The sequence below is a fragment of the Corvus hawaiiensis genome, chromosome 6 (assembly GCF_020740725.1).
Source record: "Corvus hawaiiensis isolate bCorHaw1 chromosome 6, bCorHaw1.pri.cur, whole genome shotgun sequence".
NCBI lineage: Eukaryota > Metazoa > Chordata > Aves > Passeriformes > Corvidae > Corvus > Corvus hawaiiensis.
In genome coordinates this window covers 57,683,892-57,700,000 of record NC_063218.1, presented here as the reverse complement: position 1 = coordinate 57,700,000, position 16,109 = coordinate 57,683,892, and the positions used below count along the sequence as shown (strand labels likewise).

Below are 16,109 nucleotides of genomic sequence, written 5' to 3'. Positions count from 1 at the left end.
GATTTTTATGATTCAAAACTTACCTGTTGGTAACTTCAGAGTAATGAATCTTTCTGAATTAAAAATGGTGCTTTCCTGCAGTCAGTAGGGTAGTATGACTGTTGACAGTGCTGCTTTTAGGGCAGTATCCTGGATCTATAACACGGAAATATGGTTGTGGAGGCTGTTTCCTACTTTAGGTCTTCTTATTCTTGTGGCCGTAAGACTACCAGTGGTATTTTTCAGTAAGTTGTTCCCTGTTTTATGTCCATTGTGTAGTTCATTTCAAAAAGCCTAATCATGTTTATCATTCTGTTATGAACACTGATAAATCTGTGACATTCAGTGAGCTTACAGGTGATGATTTAAGGGGTGAATGATCCCAGGTAAGAAGGACCCTACAGGGTCCCAGATAGGCTCAGGTACGGTGATGTTTGTCAGTGAGTACAAGACAGCTATTGTAATAGTAATTACTATATGGTAACTAATAATTGAACACAATCCCCAAAATTTCTTCTGATTTAGGAAAGAGAGTGTTTCTTGAGTGTTTCTTTTAAAGTGTTTTAAAGTGTTTCTTTTAATTTTTAAAGTGTTTAAAGTGTTTCTTTTAATTTGGGAGAATTAGTTCTCCCAAATTCACTGTGTGCTTTGGTTATTGTTAGTTATTGGAGGATACCATTAATTAGTTGAGTTGGATTGGATGACCTGGTTTGCTGGGAAAGACAGACTTATTAGAAAGGTCAGTAATTTATACTACTACAAAAATTCTTTTGTTCAGCCCAGGAATGACCTAGTTTTGCCTTTTCTTTTATATCTCTATGAAACTCAGAGATGCAGAAAGTAGGGCAGGAGATACTGATGAGACATTTGCCCAAATAATGTGGTCAGTTGCTGTTAGGTTATTAACTAAGTTCTTATTCAAGGAACCAGTTATGAAGCTAAAGTAGTGCTGGGGGAGAGAGCCTGTGCACAAGCACAATAATCTGTTAAGAACAGATATTCCTACAAAAGGGGTGACTTACAGTTTGCATTACTTTTCATTTGATATTATTATTGCTGTGCAGATATCTTAAACTGATTGTTTCGTGATGTTGAATGAATTCATTGTAGTCTGGTACTGAGATATGTTTTAGACTGTGGAACTGATAGCAAAGGATGAAAAAAATATTTTTCTGTAGTTATAGCAAACCAAACCACTCCATGTTCTTCCACTGCATGTTTGGAAGTGAAAACCTTTTTGTTTTCTATGTCTCTTGTCAAAAATACAAAGGTTTAGTATGTCAGTGTAGTCTATTCAAATGGAAGGAACCATTTAGATATTTTTTTTTCCTTTAGAGCCTCATCTTTTTCCAGTGCTGTAGCTGTTCCCCCTGGCAAGTTCCAGCTACATTCAAAATACTCAAATAAGATGGTCTGATATGGTTGCCTTGTCTCGTAGGTTTTCACTTATTTATAGGAAGAAATGTTTAAATGGTATTTAGAAGAAATAATGACACAGGGAGTACAAAATATATTTCTTAGTGGTGTTTCTTCCCTTCCTGCAACCTGTTTTCATGCTATGGGTCAGGACTTAACAGCTCTCAAGAGTGTCTGGTTGAACAGTGGCAGGCTTCTAAATCTCAAATCAAGTGCTCTTCAAAGCACCTTACTTCACTTGAGATAAAAACTTGAGGCAGGTTTTTTCTATCTGGCCTATTCATCAAGTATAATCTACTGAATTGTTGACATTTCTAAACACTAAAGGGATTTTAAAGATCTTATTGCTCTAAAGAGACTTACTTGTAGTACAGAATAAAGAAGTGAAATGAAAAAAATACTGACACATGAAAAGTACAAAACTAAATAACTGCTTGAAACAGCTGAAAGCAAATAGCTATAATTTGACATATAGTTTCTTTACAAAACATGTTTTTGATGTAGGAATCTGCTCAAATGTTCAACCCTCCCCCTAACTTTCAGATAATAACAATGTTTGTTTTAATCAAAATTAGTCACAAAAGTCTTGCATTTAATGTGATACCAGTTTCTGTCATTCATATTTAATATATTTGTTTTCATTTACACTGAGACGTACTGTCTGAAACAGAGTTGTTTAAAAAGAAATTGGTGTGACCTGTCTTTTAACCTTTCCCCTTCTTATTCTGTGTTTAAAGTTCCTTTAAAGCATGGGTTTCCCATAGAGTGGGCAGAATGACCACTTGGTCACTAATGCAATTTTTCTCTTCTTCTAATAAGTAATATCAATCACTGAATAAAAAATATGCCACCATGAGTTTTCATACCAAAACAGGTGGAGCTAATATTACAGATATTAAATTACACTTCAGGGATTTCTGAAGTCTAAAGATTATTTGGAAGTAACATTACAAAAGGCTTTGTTATCTGGAGTTTTAAACAATAGCCCTGAGTCACAGGGGATTAGTGCTGAAGATATATTAGAATATGGATTATGTACTGTCTACATCCTTACCTGGGAGTTACAGGAACTGAACATACATCCTGTATCAGTGCCAGTTTCAGGGTGAGAAGACAATGATAGCAGAAATAAATTTTATTTTTCTCTTCTGGCCTGCTTTTTGCCTTAGCATAAGGTGTCTCACAGTGGCATTTGCCACTGCAGAGCTGAAGTTTCTAGCTTATGAAAAGCTACAAAAATAAACTGGTCATCTGTTTAGCAGCCCTGGTTTGTAGATGTGCAGGATTTTGTAAACAAGCAATACATTTATCTATCTGAATGATACTTGCTTTTAAAACAGAGGTTAGTAGCAGTAATTTGCACCTACATAGGCCTTTTTTATTTCTCTCGCACTGTTTTAAAGTGATTGAATGATTTGGGTTTCTCCACACATAACAATCCTGCAAAGCAGACTCAGAAAATACCTGTAGCAAAGAAGAGCTTGTCCATGCATGAAAAGCAAAATAATAAAAAAAAAAGGAAGAGAATCTCCAGAAAATTAGTCTGCTTCAAAAAGCTATTAAATTGTTCCTGTCCCTGAAGCTTTACAAATGTGATAATTGTTGTGTTCTGGTCATGTAATATGTTTCTACACGAAGTTGAGGCACTTCCCTGTTGCCAAAGCCCTCATGTCTGGAGGAGGGATGGGTGGGCTGTGGGATAGGGATAATGAATCTTCCCTGTGGGCAGTGCTTGCTCCAGGTCTGAACACCCAGAAATGCTTCAGAGGTGTGCTGGGCTGTCTAGCACTGGAAATTTTCTGATTCCAACTGACTTTAAAAAGTAAATACAGAGTACAGGGCTTGTTCCTGGTATAAAATGATACCCCCCTGCCCCCCCGCTAACATTTACTTTTTGAGTTGGCAAACCGGTCATTGAAATGCACTTGTCATGGAGACTTGCCAGTGTGAGTTACCTGTCTTGGAGCAGAGCCTTTCTGTGAAGTGTTGCAATCTATCTGGACAATTTTATCAAGAGGCAGAATACATTTTATCAGTTATTTGGTGCAGTTGCACACCCTCAGTAATGGGTTTTAAATGACAGTATTAATGAATTTTCTGAAATCTGACAGGAACTGAAACAGAAGCCTGGTAAATTATAATGAACTTTACCAGATAGTTTTGGATGCAAACTCAAATATTTGTTTAGGTTTTCAATTTGGCTGAAATTTTAGAGGGTGACAGTAACACTGTAATCCTGGAACAGATGCTTCTGCTCTGAATGCTGCTTCTCCCTCCTCCTCACATACACAGCTTTTGTTTGTACACACAGTGCCTTGAACACTTCTCAAGCTTCCCAGTAGAGAGACTCAAGTTGTTGTAGAGCATCGTGGGCATCATCAGCAACTCTGGAACATTTCCAGTGAGCCATCTGTGGTTTGATATGAAATCTGTACTCCGTGGCATGTTGCAATGTCATTCAGAGAAGGAGTAGACACAGTGGAGGCACTGATTCAGTGAGAAGCTTCATAGAGTTGTAGGACTGAAATCCTCCCCTTGACCTTTTAGACTCCAAGTGAAGAATTTGGTTTAAGCTAGTCACTCAGGTTTCCTGAATAATCAGCAGATATGGACAAGCACTTGCAAGGACAATTCATCTCACCCTAAGTATATAATGTAGGTTAGACTGAATGGCTGACTTGTAGACAGCTGCAATTAGGTTGAATGAATCCGTCAGGGAAGAGAATGTGACATTTACATCAGCATCCACCCGACTGTCTGAGAGCCCTGGAATTACTCAGACCTGCATCACAGGGCCCACACTCTTACATAAGCTCAGGGAGGAGAAGTTCAGCAAAAAGAACCGATCCACAGGAGAATTGTCCTTGCTTTGAACATAGATGATAACATCAGACTCATGAACTACTGCTTGAATTTAGAACAGTATTTCCCTTCAGATTTAGACAATATATTGCAATCTCGACCATAGCATGCCTAGATTAATATATCTCTTCCTGGCCTCCATCTTTCCCTTTCTTCACTCCATGTTTTCTTCAGCCCTTTGTCACTTAATTTATTTCCCTATGGCTCTTCTCTTTCACTCGCCTTTCTAAACATTACTTTTTCAGTTAGAAGAAAAAAAACAAAAGCTTTGGCATTAATAGAGTATTTATATACCATGACATTTTTCCTTCTGCCTTGATGTTTTGTCTTTTACTTTTTCCTTTTTTGCCCACTTTGTGTGTTCAGACCATAAACTCTTCAAGACAGAGACAGTCTTTCAATTTGATAAGAGCTGTATCAATATTACTGTAGTGTGTTATATAAGTGTTTACTCCAGTTCTGCTTGTAAGATTACCACGGGCTTCTCTGAATTTTGGATCAGACAAGCAGTTGAACACCTGCAGTCCTTGGGCAGCCTATAACCATTACTGATGGATCCATCCCTCTTTATAAAGCAGGGAGCTTCTTCATTATCCAGAGTCTCCAGCTAGAACATAAAGCGGGTCTGTTCTGTGGGTGTGTGATTAAGGGCACCTCATGGTGCCAAACACTGGTGGCATTCTCAGGTGTCAGAGAAGGCAAATATTCCTGATATTTTTCTCTTTCACTTGAGTCCCTTCACATGGAACAAATCGTCTTTAACACATGTTGGAGTTTTTCTTTGGAATGAGTTCGTTCGGACAAGTGTCTGTGCTTTCCTTTCCTGTCACTGAAAATTAATAACTGGAGCTGCACATACAGAAACCCACCCATCTCTACTCAGTCTGGAACTGGAACTTCTTCAGCCACCCAAAATACCCCAGGGATGCATTTTACACCAACAGGTACAGAATTGAATTATACTGGTACAAACAAATATCTCTGAACAGCAGCCAGTGTTATAAAACTAAACTTTAAATTCAGACTCATGAATCCAGATTTCTGGTCAGAAAACAGAAACAGTACCATGTGGCACATCCAAATAAATCAGCACAGTTCAAGTTGAATTCTCCTGGATATTATCATATCCCTTCTGTAAAGCAGATACACTGGAAAGATGCAGTGTTCTGAAATGTAAAATGGATTTTTGCAAAATCTATCATACAAAGAGTAGGTTAATTAATGGTTCTTAATTTTGCCATGTGTCCTTAAAAATGCTGTTTAAATAATCTGTTTGTACTATTGGAAACCCACAGTAAAACATCACTGTTCTGTAAATGAGGTGAAAGTGAGAATTGCCCTGGTTTTATTTTACTTTCTCTAAGTGATGGAAAATAGGAGTTTTAGAATATTCTCAGTGGTATTATCTGTTCAAATATTCTCAGTAGTATTATCTATCCTTTAGCAGACAGACAGGCATATATAGGTAGAAGTTTATTTATCAGTTATTCTTACTGGAAGCCTTCTCTCAACACCTGGTGTTAGCAATAGTTAACATCATGATGGCTTGAGTTGTGCTTCAACTTAAAAAAAAAAGAAATAGGATGTGCATGTGGTAGATGTGATTATTTTAACAAGAGTTGATAGATCTGTGGTTTCTTATAAGTCAGTCACAGTTACCTGAAATGTAGAAAATTTCAGAATGCTCTTTTTGAAAGTCAAGTCTTTTGTTCTTTATGACCAGTTTAGAAAATGTATCCATTCCTGTGATCTAAAAATGGTGATGTAGTGTCTGTGAATACAGCGGTACAAGAAGAATCTGAGTTCATGTCCATTATACAGAGAAATAGTTACCTACTCTTTTATCTCCTGAGTTTGCTAAAGTACTGAGCAAATTGCAACGTGAACAGGAATATAAGAGATTCATAGCAAATGGTTAAAGAAGAGTTTGTGTAAGACTGAAATGCAGCTATGGGAGAATAGTTTGGCTCCATTCTCTCCACAAGATAAATATTGTCCATTGTGAGACACCATCATTATTTGTGAACCAAATTTCACAACAACCATATGATTTCTGCCTGACACAGGTCTAGGCCAGTTGGAATAACATTTCTGTTCCTTGCTGAGAGAGCTAATAATGTCTTCAGTGGCAAAGGGCTTATTGTTTAGTCATTGAGAAGTGAACTTATATTAACTCAGAAGTTTTAGGCTTTGTGGCAGTAAGAAAATTTTTGTGTGTTTTCATAGCAGTATTTTGCTACATGAGTAGTTACAAAGTTACGTCAATATAAATGATATGTCACTCCAGTAGACTGCATATCATATAAAAGAGAACTAATTTCATCAGAATACACATATCTGGTGCTTCTCAGTTGGAGAGTTTGGCAAGAGAAGAAGCCAAAACTTGTAGTAACCTCTATGTCAAATATTTGAGAAAAGCCTTTCTCTCTAGAAGAAATTTAGTTTCGTACCTGCGCATCTTTGTGCTTATGCTAAGCCCAAAGGTAGAAATTACTACTGGTAGTTAGAAGGTGATAATAAAAAGACATAAAATGGAAAACATAATGCAAGTGGTGGATTGTGGGCACCATAAACAAGGGGAAACAGTAACAGGAGCTCGGCCTTCCTGCTACAGTCTGTTCCCATTCTGTCTTGTGGGGGCTTTATGGAACAGGGAGAGTTCTGCTTCAAAGAGAAGTAAGTAGGATGTAAAGCTCCCCAACTAAGAGTCTGCATCTTTCATTTTCCCAGCATTCCTAAAATTCTTCTCCCCACCCCCCTCTTCCCCCTAAACCAAATCCCTTCGGCTTTGGTGACTTCAGTCTTCATGGAGTTGTAGCAAATGGAAGTAGAAGGGATCTAGAGAGGTCATTAACCCATCTCCCTGCCCCAAGGCAGGGCTGCAGCCATAGTAGACTAACAAGCTTTTTTTTTTTTGGTCAAAGATCCAAATAAATGAATTGTAAAGATTTTTGGGAAGCTTGGGCTCAGTTGTTAAAGCTTCATGTAACTGTTAACAGAGTCACAAGGCTGACTTCAGTGAAATTAACTTTAATATGAATCAAATTAAGAACAAACTGTCACCTCATTTTTAATGAGATTCAGTGACTTTGCATCACTCGTGTTATTATGTATTTTTTGCTATAGTATTACACTTCCAATAGGTATGAAAATATAATAATGATTTTGGAGTTATATACAGAAGTACTTGAGGTTTAGATTTTTGCCAATATACATATATCTGCTTATCACATTGTTGCTAAAAAAATTTGTATTCTTTATTGCTTAAAGCATTTTACAGAAAATGTGATTTTTGTAGCCCTCAATTAATTTTATGAAATTGTGCTGTATCTTGAGTGTCTTCAACCTCAATTGTCTCTGTATAAAAACAGTTCATACAGATACAGATTTCCTCAAATCTGATGAGGAATTTTTGAACTGTTTGGTTTTTATCCTGTGTAGGTGTAATACTGGATTTCACTAGTTGCCTCCACAGTGCAGTGGCAGTAGATTCCTCAGAAGAATGTGTAGCTGATGTCTGTAGCTGTACAGTAATCAGTTCTTTAACGTTATCTCTGGTAGCTAACTCCTTGTTTACCCTGTCACTGGTTACTTAAGTTCAGTCATAGATTTTTACTTTATTTTCAGTTCCTTTCACAGCCAGTTTAAGCATGTGTACTGTTTCTATGCATTTTGTAGCTGAAGTATAAACATCAGGAGAAGTTTTTAGGAAAAATGCTGGTCAGTCCTCTTAATACTGAAGAGAAAAAAGGCTTGGCATTGGAAAATCTGGAGGGTTTATAATAAACCTCTAAAACAATCCCCTTGGTACAGTAAGATACACTGGCAAAAGCACTTGCTAGTATTTTTGTATAGTAGGATTTTAAAAAATAACTTGACCCCAACCAAATGTAGCAGCCCACTGGAAGTTCCTGGAATAGCCATGATGTGGTTCTTTCCATGCCAGTCTTACACAGCAGAGCAGCGTCAGAAAACCATCAGTGTGTATCTGGTCCTCTGTGCTGGGACTGGACTCACTGGTTGCTCTGTGTCCCTTCTGAGCTATCCTTTTACATAATCTCATCTTCCACTTCTACCTTCTTTTCCCCGTTGAGAACAAATGAAGTAATTAGAAGTTTTCTTCAGGCAGAGGGAGGAGCAGGCCCAAAGTATGTAACAAGTTTGTTCTAAAGTGTTTTCATTTCGTAACACATGCCCTAAAGCTGTGTGCTTAGCTGGGTTCAGTGTAATTGTTCCTACCCCGCAAAGCCTTCCTTTGGGACTGCCCAAAACAGAGCACCACAACTCACACCATGCCCCTTCCCCAGCTATGCTGTGTTCCATAATATCCTTCTTCCAGAGCCACTTATTTCTTCAGCCAGAGAATGAAAATCAGAGTCTGATTGTGAAGATCCCGAGTTTAAACCTTCCTGACAGCCTCCATGGGTGAAAATGCTGTGTGATCATGTAATTAAACACACTGTAATAATGCAGAAACACAATTAACTCTGCACAAAGGAAGTTTACTCCAGCATTCCCTAGTTTTTCACTGATAAACTTCACCTTACATTGATACATTTTTAAGAAGTTATCCCAAGGAGGGTGATTATAGGATCCTATTTTCACTTGCATGTTTACTTCTGCCACATTACGACCATTTTCCCTTAAAATGCTGTTGCCCTGCCGGCTTGCTCTTGGCTATAGAAAGTTTTGTGTTTCTGGAATATTTTAGTGAAAATGTTAAACTATTTAAAATAATTTTATGTCTAGCATTTAGGCCAGGGATGCATTCTTGCTGTCCTGTGAAAACCCAACCTGTTGGGCACACTCAGTGCATTCAGCTTGACTCTTCTGCAGGCATTTTCCTGCTTTTTGGACCCGGTGAGCCACTGCCTGTGCCCACACTCTGGGCTGGGGCACCAGGGCAGAGGAGAGGGGCAGGAAGCAGGAATGGGAAGCAGTGCCAGCAGGAGAAAGGAGGACAGATCAATAATGGGTGAGAAGAAGAGGAGCAGAACAAAATAGGGGATGAGGAAGATGAGGAGTTGAGGCAAGGAGGGGTGGCCTGGTGCTGAATTTGAACCTAGGCTTTAGGAACAGGATCAGGGCATGGAAACAGAGGCAAGAGGAATACAGGACTGTCAGGGGCAGGAAGGAAGAGCTTGGAAGCAGAAAGCTGAGACCTGGAGACTGCAGATAACTAGAGAAGAGACATTTTTGTCATGAAAGCCAGTTGTGGGATGGAAGGAAGGCCTGGACAAGGATTGGGATTGCCACTGTGAGCAAAATCATCCTGATTTTTACCAGACTGATCAGAGAAAGAGAGCTTGAAAGGAATGGAAGTCAGACCATCAGAAATAGCAGAGAAGTCTGTCCACCAGAAAACATCTTGTGCTTAACTAGGACTTTAAATGTGAGTGTTTCTCTGTGGTCAACAAATATCTGTGAAAATGTCTGTTTTGTGGTGCTGGTGTTCCAGAAGGATCACAGCCTGTTCATACCATCACTTACTACCTTAGTTCAAGTGATCACAATGTCCCTATTGGTGCCAAAAATAAAGGCCAGTTGCTAAACCTGTGGATGTAGATGCCATGCAATGAATTTCCTGTTTGTTTGTGGCTTAACATTTAGAATATTTTTAAATGGTGTTAAAATATTTATTAGGATTAATATTTTCAGTGCTATATATGGGCACACAGAAAATTTCTCCGCACAGAAAATATAAGGAATGATATTTTGAAATACCTATGCAGGCTTTGTTCACAGGGAGCATGTGCATGTCCAGTGATTCAGATCTTAATGGCAGAATAATACCCAGTTGTTTTCAAAGGACTCTGGTGTGATTTGTTGTTCAGAACATGTCTGATCTAAGGATGAATGTGGCATATGCAGTGAAATGTGATTCCTGGAGAACCAGTAATTTGTTATAATGTGAAAGTTGGGATTGTAGAGGAATGGATTTGTAGAGGAAAAGATTGCAGGAGGAATGGTCTCATAATTAAGACATGGAAGGATATCACGGATATCATGGAAGGTATGATGTGTGTCTCTGCCAATACCACTCTTATTTTGTGCCTCTTGTTTTCTGAGTGCCTGACTTTGGATTCTTGAAAAATACTGAGCACTCAGCTGCAAATGAAGTTAGCATTTGAACATGTGAAATTCTGCAAAATGCTAACCATTCTGGAAAAGCAAACTGCCTCAGTTTCTGTTTCTGAAATTAGTAGATACCATTTCCTATGTGTTTTATGTGCCTCAATTCCCTGTCTCTAAAATGGAGGTAACTTTGCTGCCTCCTCTCACAAGAATATTAGGAAAATAACACAGTTGGTATTTGTGAAGCATTCAAGTGCTATATGGCTGACATGTGCTATTGAAAAGCCATTCTGTCTTCAGAACAAGGTTTGAATAGTGTACAATAAATATGTCAGAAAAGTTCAGAGTAAACAGTGACAAGAAAATAAAATACTGAATAGCCAGTCACTAAATGACTAGCCAGTCACCAAATGAGCAGTGTGCATCCTCTTCACTGAAGAAGATGGGGGAACAAGAGTACATGCCTGTATCACGAAATTCTGTATCATAACAAGTACATCTGTAAAAGCCGAATTCACTTCCAGCATCCAATCTGAGGATCTTTAATTTTTTACTTTTCCTATTTAAGGCTTTGCAGATTTATAAACATTCTTTTGTCTGTTTTCTGTTTAGAATATATATATTAGCAAATGAACACAGCATTGACCAAATGACTGTGTAAATGTAAAAGGTTTTTTTCTTTTCTGACCACACTTTTAAGTCCAGGGTGGTGTGGCAGGGTTTTTTGCAGTTGTTCCCCGTCTATGATATTTAGTCAGTCCCTGCTTAAGATGAGTTTGCTGAGCCTTGGTTCTGTTAGCTCTTCATCACCTTGCTCAGAATCCATTTGGCAGACTTGGCAAAGGGTCAGTAATTGCAGGAGGACGGCAGTGCTACGACATGTTCCCCAGAGGAAGCTGCCTCTCCTGCTCCCGGTGAGGGCACAGAGATGCTAACAGAGAGTGGGAGAAGGTTGGATTCCTTCACTTAATCTCTCCACCTCCCACATCCCTCTTACCCTGCACCCTGCCAGCAGAGTACTGTACACTTTTTAAGAATGAAAATGGGATTGATAGATCTGCAAAGTGCTCCCCTGTACTTCTTCTGCTCCTTTGCTTTTCAGTGGTTACAGCCCCTCCCATACAATCCAAGTTGTACATTGGCTCTCCCCAGCAAACGTTTTGCTCAGCAGCCAAAGGAGATAGGCTCGTGCCCTGTTTGTGCTGTGTTGAGGCAGAAATGAGGTGTCACGGGCTACAGGCCACAGCCACAGCCAGGCTTAACCTTCTTTGGAGTAAGGGGACAACTGTGAGTGAAGGATTCTCTATCACAGCACTGGTTTAATACAGTGAAATGTCAGAGCTGCAGAGTTACTGTGTGGTATTTACAGGGAGTGGGGGTTGATATGTGAGCTGTGCTTCACAGGCAAAATGCTGTCAATAAATACACGTCTTTCTCCTATTCCAGCACTGGGGTATGGCATCTCACCCTGGACACAGGCTTTCCTACTCCTCATGCATTGCTTTATGCATTTCCTTCCCTTGGAGAAAGCAACAACACAGTTCTTCTCCCAGTGCTGCCCACAGCCAAGAGTAGCCAGTGGTGGGAAGCCCTTGGGAGCATCTCTCAAGTTATGCCAAATTGCACAGTCTCAAAACCAGCAAGGAATTCAACAGTCAGCTCACTGTAAATTCAAAGATTTCGTATGCTTTTTAATTGAATTCTTATGATACAAAATTTCCAAAAGCATTGAGTAAAAGGAAGCTGTATTTATATGTGATAAAAGCAAATATGTAGCAAAGGCTGAGAATAAGGATAGTCCACACAGCCTCATAATACAGTTTTGCAGCCACTACTGTTCTTCTGTTCCCTTCAGAGGCATGTGCAGTTTAAAAGAACCACCCAGTTTAGCCTTTGACTAATAAATCTTTCAAGAAATATGCTCCTTCCATGATACCAGTTTCATAAATTATTGCACTGTGCCGAAGACACTCAACTGTCTCATCTGACCAGCTTTCAGTGCCTCACTATGTCCAAAAGCAAGCTGGTAATTAAGCAACTAAAGCCTCAGTTTTACATTAATTTTCACCTTACTTTACAAAAGCTAAATGGTAATGTCATGTCTTTTATATATCTCCCGTGTAAAAGACCCTCAGAGGGAGGGTGGACGTATTTTTGTCATGGTTGCAAAATAAGGTTTCTTGTGCAAGGACCACGTGCTTGTGGGCAGCCATGTAACCTGTGTCTCTGTTTCCCCATCTGTAAACTGGATTTAATGTTCCTACAACTCACTGGGGAGGGCAAGCTTTGATTAACATATATGATTGCCTTATACAAATGCAACTACTGTCACTGCTTGGTTTTATTAGCCACTATGAGTAGAATATGAAGAGGAAACATCTAGCAGAATAATGTGCAACCAGGGTGAGCCCTCTCCATCTTTTGACCATCCCATAATTTATTTTCAGACTCTGTCACCATGTGTCCATATTTAAAATAAAACTATACTTACACTGTAGTGCTATAATTTGATGTAGAGGTTGACATGCAGACAAAACACTGGTTTTTAAAGGAAAAATGCCCATATATATAATTAAATACCTTGAGCAAATTTGTATTTTGTTTAGAAAATTTTCATAAGGAAAAAATCTATTCCAATTTACAGAATCCAATGTATTGAAAACATAAAAAACTGTTGCCAGGTCAGCCTAGAAGAGTGTCTGGGAAGTGCTTTATTTGTGCGAGTAAACACGGATCAGTCAGGAAAAATACTGCATTTTGAAATATGCTGTGCAAAATGATTTCTACTGCATTTATTTTTTTTTCCCCTTGTTTTTCTCTCTCTCTCTCTTTCTTCCCTCTCTCTCCCCGTCTCTCTCTCTCCCTCCTGAAAATCTCCTGCCACAGCGGCTGCATTTGCCTCCAGACTTGTCAGACACAGTGAGCCGCGCGAGCAAACAGGATCTGGCAGGATCCGCCAAACTGCTGAGCTCAGGATGTGGTGCGATGGCCATCGGCAAGAAGCACCTGGACTTCTAGTGATTTCTACTTAGCAGTTTCACTCAGATTTATGTGACACTCTAATTATGAGTGTTAATGACTTATATAAATATTTTTCTTAGTGATTTGACCCAGCAGTCTTTAAAAATAAATGTTGTCATATGATGCCTTCCTTTCCTTTTTTTTTTTTTTTTTTTAATGTTCTGGTTTCTTTGTACTAATTTTGGTCTTGTTTGGATTTTGCTTAAAGCTTCAGTTATGTTGGGTCCTGCCATTGTTCTGCTCTAGTAGAAACAGGGAGTATTTTGTTCCTTTCCTTAAAATACAAAAACTGTGATAACCCTTTCATTTCTATTTTTTTTTTACATTAAAAATAAATTTTTCCCAAAAGAATTTTTATATACTTACATGTAATATTTTGTATGAATACTGAGTTGGATGGTTTATTGAAATAAAGGAATGGAACTAAGCAATTCATTGTCATGTGTTATTCAAAAAGCAAACTGCACACTTTTAAAAACATTCATTTCTGTAATTGAAATACCATTCTTAAATTTCAGGAAATCCCTACGTCAGTTTATTAAATAAGTAATAATAAATTTAGAATATATAAGATAGTTGTTATTTAATGTGCCAATAATTGAGAAGGGGGGGGGAGGGCGTAAATCAGAATATATTATAGATAATTACTTTGCCTTATGTCTTACTACATGCATTAAAGTGCACTTGAATGGAATTTCCTAACCAGAGAGGAAAGAATTGATTTCCTTATGTAGTTCAAAACAGTAATCCTAAACAATTGAAGTCAGCACTATGAAATTATGTCAACAGACATAATTCAAGATTGAAATTCAAACCGACAGCTACATTAATGCTGGGAAACCAGAAGAGTGCATTTGAGCTCGGGGAAGGATATCACAGCGAGCTGGTCTAAAGCAGCCAGAATATACAAGTAATTCAGGCTTTTGTACCCTCAGATATGCCATTTGTGAACTTCTAACTGTTCTGTATGTATCCCTGTGTCTCTCTCATCAAACAAAGGAACAGTAAAGCAAAGCTGACCTGGGAATTAAAGCGGTTTGCATTCTTTCTTCTGAGGCTGACTTCCATTTTGAAAGGTAATATCATCTTCTCTGCAGAACTTCCAAGCTACCCAGCTGTAAGATTGCATTACACTTTCAAAATTTAGTCTTTGTAATAGAGTATTACATGGCTGGAGTGAAACTGAGTCTTCAAAGAACATGTTAATAGGATGCAATAATGGTAACATATTTTGATGGGTTTGGAACCAAGACTGGGGAAGTGGTTTGCTTTTTTTTTCCTGCAATCCAGGTTCTACTTTATTTTTTTCTTGACAACGCTGTGTAAAACAAAGACATAGCTTTTAAAACTGTCTAACTAATATGATGATTGTCAATCACTTAAAAAACTCCACTGTAGCATAAACACATACTGTATACAGCTTTTATTCTGAATTAGAATAATTGAATCAATGACAGTGATTTGCCAGGATGTCAAATCTATCCATCATATCCTGTCACTACCAGTTTATTTTTTGTGATCAAAATCAAAAAGACTACTATTTTGTCATCAGCTATTTCATTAGTAGTAACAATCAGGTTTTCTCTTCCATATTTTTTAGATATGCCTGTTATATTTTTTTATTTCTAAAGACACAAATCCTTTTTAAATCTTTTCAAAATAAAGTTTCAGAACTGAACTGTCAGATTAGTGAAGGAAAAAGACATCTACTTTCCTATGCCAACATATTTAAAATACTATCATTGATGTCTCAAACATTTTTTTTCTTTTTGTATTATGTGTAACACTGAATGGAAGTTCTCATTAGATACATAATTGTGCCTTTTGAAAGCGTGAAATAATTTAAGTACTTAGGATAAAGTGATTTCTAACAAAGGTGAGGTTTTACATAGCACGTCTTTTTAATGTAAATAACACAAAACACGGTATTTCTTTGTGGAATATAAAGTCACAAGGCATATAAATTGCTGCCAACATATTTAAATAGGTCATTGGCTTAGCATACAGGGGAGAAAATATCATGAAAGTCACAGCCCCATTTCTAGTTATTACCGGAAAATTGTTAGTGAGCAGCATGTGTATCCCACGTGTGTATCTGTCTTATGTGTGCCCTGTGCATCTGTAAGGCATCCATTTCAAAAACTTCAGGAGGGTCAGATTAAAGCTGACAAGTATTTTGAGTAATAAAAGGAACTCCTCCTGCAAATCTGCATTCGTTTGGGTTTTTTTCTGAGTCACTAAATGTGCTTTGTAAAGTAAGTGTTAGAGAATGCAGATGCACGGTGGTGTTTACCTAAGGCAAAGACATGGAGCAAAATTTGTCTTTTCTTCCAAAATCTCCTATCAGTTACAACATGTGACAGTGACTTGACTAATCCAGCAGGCTGATAGGTGAGACAGAGCTTTGTATTGCTACCTGATAGCGTGTGGAGAGAGGGTAGAGTGTAGGTATGGGGTAGATAGAGTGTAGATACAGTGTGGATAAAGTATCGATTTCATTTGTGGCACCACCAGCAGTTTTGACTTGGGAAGCCAGAGAAATGTTTACCTGGTGATTTTCTGTGCCTGTTACCCATAACCACTCTGTGCCTGTCAAGCTCCGGTGTCCAAAACATCCTTCTTCAGTTCTGTCTTCCCTTGACTTGAAGACAAATATTTAACTAAGGGGAGCAGCTCAGGTGATTGAAGAATGGGCACAGCCTCTTCTGACAGGCTGTGGCAATGTGCTACCAGCTCCTTTTGGCATCTCCAGAGGC

General features: G+C 38.3%; 1 protein-coding gene across 4 annotated transcripts in view; it reads left to right on the top strand.

The window, feature by feature from the left end:
• The window catches only part of ELP4 (elongator acetyltransferase complex subunit 4), a 136,687-nt gene extending 122,903 nt beyond the window's left edge, over positions 1-13,784 (top strand). For all 4 annotated transcript variants that reach the window (XM_048307263.1, XM_048307260.1, XM_048307261.1 and 1 more), the window contains one exon: positions 13,219-13,784. In XM_048307263.1, the coding sequence (XP_048163220.1) occupies positions 13,219-13,350 (132 nt within the window). In that variant the 3' untranslated portion in view covers positions 13,351-13,784. The remainder of the gene's footprint in view (positions 1-13,218) is intronic.
• Positions 13,785-16,109: the final 2,325 nt, after the last annotated feature.